The 14,683-nt window shown below is 45.2% G+C and overlaps 1 protein-coding gene across 1 annotated transcript in view; it reads right to left on the reverse strand.

Annotated features, from left to right (window-relative positions):
• Positions 1 to 206: 206 nt before the first annotated feature.
• Positions 207 to 14,683, reverse strand: part of LOC147433380 (uncharacterized) — a 96,818-nt gene continuing 82,341 nt past the window's right edge. Inside the window, exons 5-6 of the mRNA XM_086492971.1 lie at positions 666 to 933; positions 207 to 565 (exon numbers count right to left, since the gene is read on the reverse strand). Coding sequence (XP_086349097.1) covers positions 356 to 565; positions 666 to 933 — 478 coding nt within the window. The 3' untranslated portion in view covers positions 207 to 355. The remainder of the gene's footprint in view (positions 566 to 665; positions 934 to 14,683) is intronic.

Raw genomic sequence — 14,683 nt, forward strand, 5'->3', positions numbered from 1 at the left:
CAAATTTCTCATGATCACTATCATTTGGCATACACATGGTGACCCCAAAAAAGAAATAGCATACAACGATGTGCTGCAGGTAAAATGAATACAGTAAAGTCTCCTTTCCTCAAAAGAATGCAGTGCCAATCTCCACATTTGCAGCCCTTACAAAATAGGCCCTTCCAACATAGTAGGAAAAGAGCACTAATTGCTAACAAGGTGCGTTTGCCTTTATGCTCCAAATGTTAAGAATTCCTTTGCACATGCCTGACTTGCTGCTACCACTACAACTTTGTCTCAATCTGCCAGTAAGAGCACCAAAATCTGAAGAGCACATATACTAGACCCCTCGCCAACAGTATCATCTCAGTAGCTAATCAAAGAGCGAGGTGAAGAAATAAAGCTTTAGCACTAATGCCATGCCCAATTGCAGAAGGAAAGTGCCTGTCACAAATAACAGCCATCGATCACTCTGGCTCTTTATATGTGACCTCATGTTGAGCGCAAGAAAAGTTGCAGACGCAAAGCCTGCCAACCCTACTATCACCCATCTGAAAATTTCTATTGGAACTGCAGAGAGAAACTGCAAAGAACCACAAAACAAGCCCTTTACATACATTATAAGAGCTTTAAAAGCATCCATTTCCATTTTGCATACAATGTGAGCAAAATCACAGACTCACCGAAGCAGGAATGAAGATGAACAAGGAATATCCATACAAACACCAGAGCTGTACCAGACCAGATGCGACTCCAAAGTAGTTCAGCAGAAAATAGAATGCCAATGGAACCACAAACTCATATCCGTAAAACATGCCCGCTGACCATGTTACTTTGTTGATGTCATACTTCCAAGCCTCGTCTTTCAGCTTGTGGGAAAGATACGATGCAAAGTTGCCAAGCGCTGCCGCAACAAAGATCAATGTGGTACAGATCCAAAAAGGCCCATATCTGTAGTTCACATTCCAAAGGATGTCTTGTGTTTAAAAAACACAGATTTTCTCGCCCTCCCCCCCCCCCCCAAAAAAAAAAAAAGAAAACACTTTCGTCTTACAAGGCAGAATATCATAAAGGGCAAAAGAACTTTGGGAGATGAAGTGATCAATACAATCAAAAATTGCATCTGTAAGCCTGATGGAATGTCAAGTTGCTTCCAGGGTGGGCAGAAGAAAGAACAGCCAAGAAGGGCAAGGCACGTGCAGAATAAGTGCCTTCGGTTATGACTTCCGGGGATTTGCAGAATCTCTTTGTAACTTTATTTTTCAGTAGAAAGTCAAGTACTTAAACGTTGAGACTTTTGATTTTGTAGCAGTAGAAAAGTTGCAGTGTGTAAAAACCTTTTGAATGAGGTACACAATAGAATTGAATTCAAGAACGTCCAATAATGTAAGCAATAGGTGCAAGTGAAAGAAGATTCCGGTAGTAAGCTACTGGACTTCAGGAGTTCAGAGAGGAATCTTCTAGACTACGGGATGTATTGATGGACAGCCACTGCGAACCAAATGGATGCTCGTAGAGCGAATGGCTGAATATGCAAACGTTGATGTCCATGAAGGTTACTGGCCAGCCTATGCTACCCCTACAAGAGTAGATCGGTGAATGGGAGATGAAGATGGATATGTCCTTTGGAATGCCCACGAACCATGGCAAGTCCTTTGTATGATGTCTCATGAAACCGCCAAATAACTCCTCATAGATAGAGGCTCCTCTTGGAGCTTCGACTACATTGACTACCAGAGCAGAAGACCCAATACAATCAGATGTGTGATCTCTGTGAGATGAGTCTGTGTCTGCTACTGTTGAAGAAAGCGACAGTGGGCGTCTTCCTGCCGAAGTGAAACCACGATAGGCTTGACGGACGGACAACAAGAAGAAACAATCGGCGAAGAGAAACAGAAAAGGCGAGGGGGGGGGGGGGGGGGGGGGGGTTGCTTAATTGGCTTTATCTGACACGAATTTTAAGTGAGAGGGTTTTCTCAATGGAGACATCCGAGTACAGATATTTTTAGTGCGTCATTCAGAGTAATGACGGGAAGTATTCGACCATCCGAGAACGGACATCTCTGATGCGTCATAGGATGGGCGACATGAGCATGGCGAAGGAGATTGTACAGATATTTTTAGTGCGTCATTCAGAGTAATGACGGGAAGTATTCGACCATCCGAGAACGGACATCTCTGATGCGTCATAGGATGGGCGACATGAGCATGGCGAAGGAGATTGTATCGTAAGTTTGGTAGGAAAGGACTAGGTGATGGATATTCCTGATGCATCACAGGGTGGGTGACGGGGACATTGGAAAGGGAATATTCTATAGTCGAGAGGAAATTCCGAAAAATTTTAGAATTGTGCAAGATGAGCAAGCACTTGAATGAAGATGGGTTCAGAGAAAACTTAAAGAAAATACAGTTGCTTTCTTAGAAAGCAGGTTGCTTTTCACGAAAGCAAATGCTTTTCCGCAAGGAAGTTTATGTTTGCATTGCTTCATGCATGTGGTTGAATCAAGGGACGCGTGGGAAGTGCTATGTAAGCATGGTTTTCAACTTATAAGGTTTTATTGAGTTTTTGGACAGGTTCATACCATTTTTTAAACAAAGGTCGGCCGCCCACTTAATAAGTGGGCAGACCCTCAATTAAAATAAGCCAAAAAAACACAGCGCTGCATCTACAAAGCAGAACGTACGATCCTCTTCTCTCTCTTTCTGGCTGAAGATCGGCGACCTCTCTCCCTGTCTCTACGCCCCTCTCCCTCCCCTATTCCTGCTAGTGGCCGGGAGCAATAAAAGGCGAAGCCTCTCTCCTTCTCAGGAGGAGAAAACAGCTAGCGTTGGAAGAAAGGGGATGCTGCTGCAGAATTCCAGCGGTGAAGATGATGCCGCCGGCAAGTCCCATGGCTGCCCCGAATGTACCAGATGTCGCCAAGACCATGTAGGCGGTGTGGAGGAGCAGGAGAGAGAGCCCACTTGCTACTCTATGCAATGAGAGTGAAGGAGAAGGGGAGAGTGGCGCAGAAGAAGCTTACGTAGAGAAAAAACGTGAGAGAGAGAGAAATCGTAGAAGATTGGGAAAAGTCACGATTGTCCCATTTTGGGCTTAACCTTTGAGTATATGAGTAAGTGACTAGGGGGCCATTCACACTTGGGCCCCCTCACTTATAAGTCTTTTAACTTATAAGTTAATAAGTACAAGGCACTTAGGCCTTTATTCCCTAACAACCTCCCACCTAAAGGCAATGTACCTTGGGAGATCAAAGAATCAGTTAACTATGATACATCAGCTGATCATGCACTTACTCATCCAACACCCATCATCTGACGGCAATATGCAAACCGCTCTGCTGGAAGACTCTTGGTCAAAAGATCTGCAGGATTGTCATCTGTGTGCACCTTGACAAGTGTAATGCTCTTGTCATCAAGCACACTCCTGATAAAATGATACTTCACCTCTATGTGCTTTGTCTTGGCATGAAAAACAGGATTCCTTGCAAGCATAATAGCACTCCGACTATCACAGTGTAGCACAGGAACCGGTGACTTAATGCCAAGCTCTTCTACCAAACGCATGAGCCACAAAGCTTCTTTGCATGCCTCAGTGGCAGCCACATACTCAGCCTCAGTGGTAGACAAAGCAACACATTTTTGCAGTCTAGAAATCCAAGAAACTGCACCTCCTGTGAATGTAAACACATATCCAGAGGTAGACTTCCTGCAATCTGGATGTCCAGCAAAATCTGCATCTGTAAAGCCATGCACAGATGTCTCACTCTTCCCAAAACAAATGCACAAGTCTTTAGTGCCTTTCAAGTATCTCAAGATACACTTCACTGCTTCCCAATGCTTTTTGCCAGGATTGCTCATGTACCTGCTTACCACTCCCACCGCAAATGCAATGTCCGGACGTGTAGCAACCATAGCATACATCAAACTGCCAACGGCTGATGCATAAGGAATCTTGGCCATTTCAGCCCGCATATCATCTATGTTTGGGCAGTCATGTGCAGTCAGTTTTACATATGGAGGCAGCGGAGTACCAAGTGCCTTTCCCCCATCCATATGAAAACGATGTAGCACCTTATTAACATAATCTCGTTGAGATAGATACAGATGCCTGTTAGGTCTATCTCGAGAGATACGCATGCCCAAAATATGATTAGCATCACCAAGATCCTTCATGTCAAAGCGATTCTTTAAGTTTTGCTGTAATGCATCCAACTCCGTGACATTTTTACCCGCAATAAGCTTGTCATCAACATACAAAATCAGCAATAGACGAGATCCATCACTTGCCGTTTTGATATACAAACAGTGATCAGAATTACTTCTTTTGTATCCTTGAGACCTCATGAATGTATCAAACTTGTGATACCATGCACGGGGAGACTGTTTTAAACCATACAAGCTCTTCAAGAGTCTACATACTTTCTCTCTTGCCCCTTTGACACAAAACCTTCTGGCTGCATCATATAGATCATCTCAAGCAAATCGCCATGCAAAAACGCTGTTTTGACATCCATTTGCTTTAGCTCCATATCTTCAGAAGCAACCAGGCCTAAAACAAGACGTAATGTGGCAAGCTTTACAACAGGAGAAAAAATCTCATCAAAATCCACACCATGCTTTTGCTTGTACCCTTTAGCAACCAAACGTGCCTTGTACTTAGAAGAAGCATCAGATGTGACCTTGGTCTTGTAAACCCATTTACATGGCAGAGCCTTATGCCCTTTGGGCAAATCAACCAAGTCCCATGTATGGTTTTTCTCCAAAGACTGCATTTCCGAAACCATTGCTTTGAACCATTTCTTACTGTCTTCCCGTTGCATAGCCTCTTTATAGCAAGACGGCTCACCACAATCAGTAAGCATGACATAGTCCAAAGACGGTTCATATCTATCGGGGGGCCTTGTCACCTGAGTAGACCTACGCACCCAATGATCCATAACAGGTGGATTTTCAGCCTGTAAACCATCAAAAACAGCAGGCTGTTCAGCCGGTTGCATCGCAACAACGGGCGGTCTAGGAGCATCAACCTGTTCCCCTACCTGTGGTGCATCAATGGCAACTTGTTGGGGCTGATTTTCAGCAGCTAATGGCTGATTTTCAGCACCATTTTCAGCATGTAAAGGCTGCTGAACATTGGGCCTTCCTGGCTGTCCATATGTAACATCTTCACGAAAAACAACCCGGCGCACTTCGTCGACCTTTGTGGGCTGTTTGTGCATGCAATTCTCATTGAAGATGACATCATTGCTGCGTATGATTTTCCGTAATGCGGGATCCCATAATCTATACCCCATTTCACCATCCTCACCATATCCTAGGAAAATGCATTTATGAGACTTTGGTTCTAGTTTGGTGCGCAGTTCACTCCGGATGTGAACATAGGCCTCACAACCAAACACTCTTAAATGTGCATATGAGGGTGGCTTGCCAGACCACACCTCCTCAGGCACCTTTCCACCCAAAGCCTTACTAGGTGAGCGATTAATCAAGTGAATAGCTGTTTGCACAGCTTCTGCCCAAAAACCATGAGGTAATGCAGCATGTGACAGCATACTCCGAACTTTCTCTTGGATAGTCCGGTTCAACCTCTCTGCAACTCCATTCTGAGAGGGATTAAAAGGAGCCGTGAGCTCTCTTTTAATACCTTTAGTGGCACAAAAGTCAATAAATGCTTTTGATACATACTCCCCCCCATTGTCTGAGCGCAAAGACCTAAGCTTCTTGTCAGTTTGATTCTCAACAAACGCAAGAAACTTCTTGAAAGTATCCAAAACATCGCTTTTAGCACGTATTGGATACACCCACACCTTACGTGTAGCATCATCGATAAACGAGACAAAATATTTCTTTCCCCCTAAGGACAACTGTGGCATTTCACATACATCGGAATGCACTAAGTCTAACCTGTCAGACTTCAAAGAAAGAGACCTTTTGTGCGGTGTTTGACTGTGCTTACCATAAATACAGTGCTCACAATGAGAAAAATCAACATACCTCAAACACGGCAAATAACCACAACGAGACAGAGTTTCCATTCCTCTTTTACTCATGTGTCCCAACCGACCATGCCACAAAGAAACACTTGGCTGCTCGGTTACGGCGACAACATGGTCTCGCACACTAGATACATGCAAAGGATACAAAGTGTCCGATTTACAACCCTTGGCTATAATCCGGGCCCCTTTACAAATTTTCCACTTGCTATCACCAAAAGTGGTGTGATAGCCTGCATCATCTAGCTGCCCTGTACTAATCAAACTCTTTTTGAGTTGTGGCACATGGCGCACTTTGTGCAAAACAAAAGTCATACCATCTGCAAAGGAAAACTGGACACTGCCAATACCTGCAATGTCACATGCATAGTTATCTCCCAAATAAACAGTGCCCTGCACCTCACCTGAGTACTGTGTAAACCAATCCCTATGAGGTGTTACATGAAAGGAGGCACCTGAATCAAGAATCCAAGTATGCATGTCCACATCAGAACCCATAGCAAGGGTATGTGCATCCACAGAAGAGGCATTGAGTACATCAGTGCTGCTGTCACTGTCACAACTACTAGCAACATTGATTTCCTCAATCAGCACAGTGCTCTTCTTGGCATTTCCCTTGTCCTTTGCATCAGTTTCAGCACCCTTGTTCTTCTCTTTCTTCCACTCATAGCATTCCCGTTTATAATGCCCTTTCTTTCCACAATGATGACACACAACATCTTTCCTACGAGATTTGCTGCGTGCCCTGTCCTTACTGTCAGATTTCTCCCTCTGTTGAGACCTGCCTCTCAAGTGCAATGCATTAGAAGACCCACCTGTGGTGTTCTTCCTGTTCATCTCTTCCATCAAGAGAGAACTCTCTACATCTGCATACTTAAGTGACGCACTTGAGTTACTAAGAGCTGTCCGGAATACATCCCAACTCTCGGGCAATGTGCATAGCAGAAAAGTAGCTTTGAACTCCTCATCAATCGTGAATTTCAGCTCTGTCAGTTGGCTGAAAATAGAATTGAATTCATTGAGGTGCACTGACATGTGCGTGCCCTCCTTCATGCGGAGATCCATAAGCTTCTTAAGCCAATACACTTTACTGGCAGCACTCTGCTGTGCATACAACTCGTCTAAACGCTTCCACATACCCCATGCTGTCTGCTCATTCTCTACATTGAAGAGTAAATTGTCAGACACCGAAAGCATGATCGTGGAGCGAGCCAACTCGTCCACTTCTTCCCATTCTTCAACCTCCATATCAACCGGTTTCACACCCTGTAACTTAATAGGTTTCGCCTGTTTCTTCTGCAACATCACATTATAACATTGTTTCTTCCATATAGCAAAGTTATGGGCACCTTCAAGCTTGCGAATGTGCAACAAATTGCCACTTTCACTGCTAGAAGCCATTCTGAGTGATTGCAAACACTGAAACCCTGTTTTGCCGACCTAAACACGCCCAAATGTGCGCAATCGGGCAAAAAACAGCTTGCTGTTACAGAAAAACAGCGAGCAAATTTCACGCGAAATCACCCCAAAACGGCGTACATTCACTGCCAAACCCTTACCAAAGGTTTCCACAAGGTGTATACATCATTTGCTTGCTGAAATTCCCTGTTTTGGGGCAAAAATCAGACCTGTAAACACCTGTTTTGCTGAATTTTCAGAACCTCGTTGGTGGAAACACCTGTAAGATTGACCTGTGAGGCTTGCCCTAATGAAATTGCATCAAATTGACCCCGAAATTGGTCAATTTCAGCAGAAATAGGCTGCTGTTCGCTAGTTTTTGAAACCCTAATTTTGGGGAAACTGTCACCGGAGGTCGATTCTACACGGTGAGAGGATCCCTTCGCGACAGAGTTGATCGAAAACGGTTGAATATCCTTCCCGCAGCGAGCAAGAACAGAATTCTGATCTGTGTTGCGAAAATGGCTCTCTTGGAAACCCTAAAGCTCTGATACCATGTGTGGAGGAGCAGGAGAGAGAGCCCACTTGCTACTCTATGCAATGAGAGTGAAGGAGAAGGGGAGAGTGGCGCAGAAGAAGCTTACGCAGAGAAAAAACGTGAGAGAGAGAGAAATCGTAGAAGATTGGGAAAAGTCACGATTGTCCCATTTTGGGCTTGACCTTTGAGTATATGAGTAAGTGACTAGGGGGCCATTCACACTTGGGCCCCCTCACTTATAAGTCTTTTAACTTATAAGTTAATAAGTACAAGGCACTTAGGCCTTTATTCCCTAACAGGCGGGTACCATCATGAAGAAGCACCTAGGAAGATCAAATCCATCGCAACAAGCTGCTTTTTTTCTCTGTTTTCAGCCCATAAACGACGAGGACGGGGCTGATTTACGAGAAGGAACCCGAGAGCACACCTCTTCTATGTGTAGGATTGAAGAGAGGATTCTCCGTGCAAAGATCTCTTCCGCGGAATTGCTTTCCGAGAACCGAGTTGCATTTCGAGCGTCAAGACTTTGGAGGTAACGTTTTTCATGTTATGATCTCTAAGTATTTGATTGCAAGTGTACTTCCTCTTAATGAGGGAGTAGAAGCAGAGGAAGGTATAAGCCTCTGCATGAGAAAAGCACTCTGAGGAACTAGAGCCAGATCAGCCCAAGGGTTTCGTACCCCGAGTTTGGGAGTAGATCCACGGATCGGAGAGAGGTAGTCTCTCGAGTTGTGATCCAGAAGTTGAGATTCCCAAGGAAAGGACTTAGTGTCCAAGAAAGCAGAGTTGTTCTGCAAGAAGAAGACTCTGGGAACAGAGTCGGAAAAGAGTTGCAAGGATACCATGCACCGAGTCTGGAAGGTGAAATCTAGAGGTGAGAACCTTGATTCTTGAGGATTCGGAGTGAGGAACGAAAGTTCCTTGGAATAGGGTTTTGCGTTAGGAATAGGAAGCTAAGGCTTCCAGAAACCATGGAGTCTCATTCTAGAACGAGCGTGGTAATACGTTCCGTTCGAGTGCTTGTATAGACTTCTCCTCAGTAATAAAGATACTATTACAGGGAGGGACCAACCCATCTGTCCCCCATCTTCTGGTCCCCCGTATGGTGTCAATCTTCTCACTCTCCCTATCTCTCACTCTCTCTCTATTTCTCTCTATATCCTCTGGCTTCAATATTAAGTGATAAATTCTATTTATCCTAGTATATTTTATATTGCTATGCGCTCCCGATTGGAACGGGGGGGGATTGAAAGGTGGAGAGGGGTGTCGAGAATAGGGGCGAGCAAGGCAGGCGAATTGCGGGAGGGAGGGCAGCGGACAGTGAAGGGACAGACGGCGAGGGGGGCCGCGGGGGGGGGGGGTGCGCATGGATGAGGGGACGGGAAGGGGGGAGCGTGTGCAAGGGGGGAGCGTGTGCAAGGGGGTGCAAGCGATGGAGATGGTGAGCAGAGGGGAGAGGGCGCAGTACCAACGAACTCTCGTGGGGCGAGCCATGTCAGCGCAAATTATAGAAGTTTTACAGCAACTGCCACATCAACACTTTTTACGCATCTTTGTGTGTGTCCTTTAGTTTTAGGCCCCTCGGCAAATGTCAGTAAGTTGGTAGGGTTTGGATTATTAATTCCTTTCACGTGCACATGGCTTTGTGTAACAGACTTGGACACTCCAAGTCAAGAATCTACCGCAACAGCACAAATAACCACTTCAAAACAGTTCACAGTTCACAATTGATTCGACACTGGCCCGGCGGATTTCCATGCCTAGAGATATTGGCCCCAAAGACTGGCGCCCCTTTCCGTATTTCTTTTTGTATTGATCTGTGTTCGAAGTACAAGAGTGCGTGCAGGCACTCACACTCAGACTCTGCGTCCAGATGCTCTGAGTTGTGAGAGGCCTGCTCACATATTTAAAGTTACAAGGGATGCCAAAAGCAGAGCTCCAAAAGCTGAAAATCAAAAGCCCAAAGGCTTCTTGCTTTCCACAAGCTCTCTGAGCCAATAGAAAAATAAAGCAAGGGTTCTCTCTCTCTCTCTCTCTCTCTCTCTCTCTCTCTCTCTCTCTCAATAAAATAAAGCAAAAGGCTTTTCTCTCTCTCCCAACATGCGTAGGAAAAAGCAACATCCCAAAAGCTGTCAAAAAAAACTGTCGCCCTGCTGCCGAAAATCACACCGCAATTAGCGGGGGTCCGTACAGCTTCCACGTGTCAGTTCTGCCACGTCAACAAATTAGGGTTTTTGGTTTTCTGCAGTTAGGGTTAGGGTTTCCTACAGTTAGGGTTAGGGTTTCCTTCAAAGGGTGTTTGTGTGTATAGCGGGCAGCCACGTCATCACTTTGTGACATACCCCCCTCTTGAAAGCATTGTAATCGCCCTCGATACGCCTGCAAAACAGACAGAGGCCATAAACTGTCTTAGCAGACACTGACTGTTAGTACGACGCACTAGGAACACACATCTAGCACATGTACCAATCGACAATCACATCACATGACATTCAACCTTCATTTGGATCTTAAACCATGATTTATCGGCAATGTAGCTAGCAATCGCATCTAGATCCAGTCGGGACCTCATAGATGTCCGATTGACTAACCCCTATTGCAACCATGTCTATTCAAGATCAATTAGACCAAAATGCTGTAGTCATTTCATCTATCAGTTCTTGCACTTGAAAACAAGTCAAGAACAAATCAATTTCATATTTTTTCGAAATTCCAATTCATAAAGTCATCTAGCAGAATACTGTCAGCTCTCAGTATCCCTGAAGCTCAAAGAGACATCAGTGACTCTAGTATTCAAAAATCAAGGCATCTGTTGACAAAGGAGCAGAGTAACTCTTCTCTTGTGCAAACCCACTGCACCATATCTCCGGCCAAGCTGAATTCTGGGTTCCATTTGGAGTAGACTATGCTAAACCAAAAGCTTCAAGGTAAAGATTCACATTCCGAGGAATATCTGCTAGGTCTTCCTTCTCCATTCGCTTCGCATTCATTGCGAAGTAGGTCTTGCATTTAACCAAGAACCGTCAGTTCGCTTTACCTTCTTTCTTTCTTTCTGTGCCAATTTCTGTTCTAGAACGAGTAGTTGCTCGTGTTCGTCCAGTTCGGGTTGCGCATCTAGCTTCCCATCATCGGGCACATCGCCTTCAAAAGGCTTTAAGAGACTCACATAAAAGACATTGTGAATCCTCCAAGTACTCTGGCAGCTTCAGTCCAAAGGAGATATCATTTATCTTTTCGGAAAATCTGGAAAGGTCCACACTATCTCATGCTAAGTTTTTAAAGAAGCCGCTCCTTTCCCTTTTTTTCTTTCTCGGGCGTGCCTTCCCATAATGTAAGAGCACCCAATCCTTCTCCTTCAATTTCAAATCGCGATAATGGCGATCTGCTGCTTTTTTCTGTCTTTCCTAAAATTTCTGCAAAGCCTTTTGGACCAAGTCCCTCGTGAACTGATCGGCTTCAAAGAAAAATCTTACCTTTCGCGCTACCGAAGGGTAGAACCTTCGTAGCAAATTAAAAATCTCAAAATGGCATCTTCCCCATCAAAGAGTTAAACGTGTTTCTGTAGGCATATTCCCAAGTAGTCTTCTGATCCAACCAAGAAGATTTCAACAAATCCAGTACCACTGAATTAGCAATCTCTGATTGCCCGTCAGTCTGTGGGTGAAACGATGACGAGAACTGCAACCGCGTGCCTATGTTCTCCCAAATAGCCGTCCGAAACAAACTGGGGTCCCTGTGGGAGACAACCGTCTCAGGCATGTCAAAGTAATATGAAAACCTAGGCAATAAACAATCGTGCCTACGCTGTGTTCTCGGGAGAGATCTCCAGCCAAGCTAAATTATGGGTTCCATTTGGAGTAGACTATGCTAAACCAAAAACTTCAAGGTAAACATTCACATTCCGAGGAATATCTGCTAGGTCTTCCTCCTCCATTCGCTTCGCATTCATTGCAAAGTAGGTCTTGAATTTAACCAAGAACCGTCAATTCGCTTTACCTTCTTTCTTTCTTTTTGTGCCAATTTCTATTCTGGAACGAGTATCTGCTCGCTTTCGTCCAATTTGGGTCCACTGACATATACCCTCTGATTCCTACCCAAAAACAATAAATTCAACACGCTGTATTTACTGGTTTTTGCCGTGTTTTCAACCCCAAACAGTCCCCTAGCTATCCTCTGCCCAATAGGGCACGATCCCCAATGGTTCTGGCGTAGTCAAATTATTGCGCATACACAACGCTGAAAACGCACCTGTACGGTGAGGTTATAACCCTCGCCGGTGCCTGCTTTGGAGTAGCAGTTAGCTACCCATGTTCCTGCTCAAGGAGGCTCTTACCTCAGCACAAAAACATGAACCCACACAATTGTACATCAATCAAATGAAGAGCCCTCTTGAGGGGCATCACATAACTGCACGTAGGGGAGAGAGAGAGTAGTGTATAGCGTGTAGGGCATCACTCCTAGCACCACACTGTACATGAGAGGGAAAGAAAGCACTCCATAGCTCTTAACCTGTGACAGGTTCTCAATGAAGCATCCCCCTAGCATAAATTGAGCGCCCCATCTTCTGCGCTTGACTTGTAATGCATCTGTGAACAAATAGGTGCAAAAGGGAAAGATTTCCATGGCTGCCAAAAGCTGCGTATCGCTGAAAACGCAGCAAAACAGCCCTGTAAACACGCATCCGATGCCTTCCAATGCTGAAAATGAGCTCCTGGTCCTAGGTAAAGTCATGGGAAGCTAAAAAATGAAGAGAAATGGCTGAAAATCAGAGTTATCAACCTCCAAAACTGCTCCAAACAGTCAGTTACGAGTTCTGTTCTCCCAAACTTAGTAAATTGGCCAAAAAGTGCCACTTGGCACTCATACATGCAATTTCTACGCATTGGGCTTCCTGCTTAAAAATCTCTTAACTGGTGCATCAATTGACTTTGCAGCAGAGTAATAAAATGTTCCCCTTGTCATTCTGAAGCTAATGACGCGAACAGATTTCATGGCCCAAAATAGCAGTTCCCTAAATTTTAGGAAATGCTTCCCTTGGACTCCCATTGGTCATCTGACCATCAATGCCCACTGGGCAAAAATGCAATGTAGCCGAGCTGTAGAGTACTTTCCTTTGGTGACCCCACCTTGACATTGTACCTTTATTGAGTTCACTTCCTAGTATCCACCAACTTGCTAAGTGCGACGGGGGGACCTACATGATCTTGAACTGAGCCTAGACATCCTTTTACTGTACGAGTTCCAGTGCCAACTTCCTGTCTGCAGGTGAAACTACCATTCACATTGGCCATTCAATGTCCGACCATTTGCAACTTCAAAAAGAGGGTCTCAAAAATAAAACAAAAATCATTGGAAAGAAACCAACAACTAAGGTTAGCAGTTGCCACGTCCTCGTGACATTAGTACCGGAAATTTTGTGAACCTGTTCGCAGGACTTGCATGTCCAAACGAGTCCATTAGGTTAGGTTTTCCAGTTTTGGAACCCTCTTGCATAAATGGTTTGTACACGCGTTTTGACATATGTTATTACACGACAGTGGGCATGTGACATGACGTGCATATAGCTTTCAGTTAGAGGAATCCAACGAGCGCAGAATATATTGAGTATGGGCGATACCTGATAGACGTGGGCACCGCACATGGACTGGCCATCTTGAATGGCCTACAGAGGTTTCCTACTTCGGGATGCTTCACATGCTTCCCACACAGACATGGAGCCAGCACAGTGGACTATGTCATGGCACAACCGAGCCTCATCTCTAGTATCCAGGACCTTACGGTTGGACCCAGACCTGTTGGTGTGGCAGTGGATCATGCTCTTGTATCGCTGACCATTTCTTTTCAGTTTAGCGTAGCGCACAGGCTACGGGCAGCAACCCCTACTCGCTACACCTTCACGCGGGAGACGGACTTTGTATACATAGATGGGATCTACAGACGCTTGTGCACAAAGGAGCCAGGGCAACCTCTGGAGGAGCTTACTACCATACTGACATAGACACTACATGATGCAGCAGCAGAGGCATACCCACATACCCAGCCTGAGCAGAGACGCCGTTCGGGGAGCATGCCCCAGAACAGTTGGTATGATGAGGAATGCTGGGACACTATAGCTAGACTTCAGAGGGAGGTGCTTTTGGGGGACATCACTAATAGGCAGTCAGATTGACTTCCGACGCCTAGTGCGACGGAAGAAGAGGGCATTTTTGGCTCGCCTAGAGCAGGATCTATACGAGCTATTCTTGAGTGAGGACTCATGTGAGGCGTGGAGGCTCTTTCATGAGCACTCCCCCCCCCCCCCTTGCCATCACTTCTACAGAGGCTTGGGGCCAGTATGCATCATCTTTGTACACAGTTCCTGAGCAGCCCCCCTTCCTGACCCCCCCGATCCATGCCCACACACGTGTTTTTTTCACCGCTAAGATGATGAGGAAGGCCATTGACAGGATGAGGACTGGGAGAGCATATGATCATGACGGCTTAGTAGCTAAGCATTTCATGCATGCCAGAGATTTACTAGCAGGGCTTCTGGCAGTTATGTTTAACCGTGCCATGTGTGAGGGCTTGCCTGATACCTGGAGCCTATCTACTATTGTACCTATCTTCAAGTCGGGAGACCCTATGGAGCCTGGGAACTATCGCACTATCATGATTGAAAAGACGATGTCAAACTACTGTATGAATGTAGGAGCTCGGTGGGTATCCTTATAGCCTAAAAACGTATCAAACTTGAGTGCTTGTCTACCCTCTTTAAAATACTTGGTCTTCTCTT

This window comes from Adiantum capillus-veneris, chromosome 20, assembly GCF_014529385.1.
Source record: "Adiantum capillus-veneris isolate H3 chromosome 20, ASM1452938v2, whole genome shotgun sequence".
In the NCBI taxonomy this organism is placed as follows: domain Eukaryota; kingdom Viridiplantae; phylum Streptophyta; class Polypodiopsida; order Polypodiales; family Pteridaceae; genus Adiantum; species Adiantum capillus-veneris.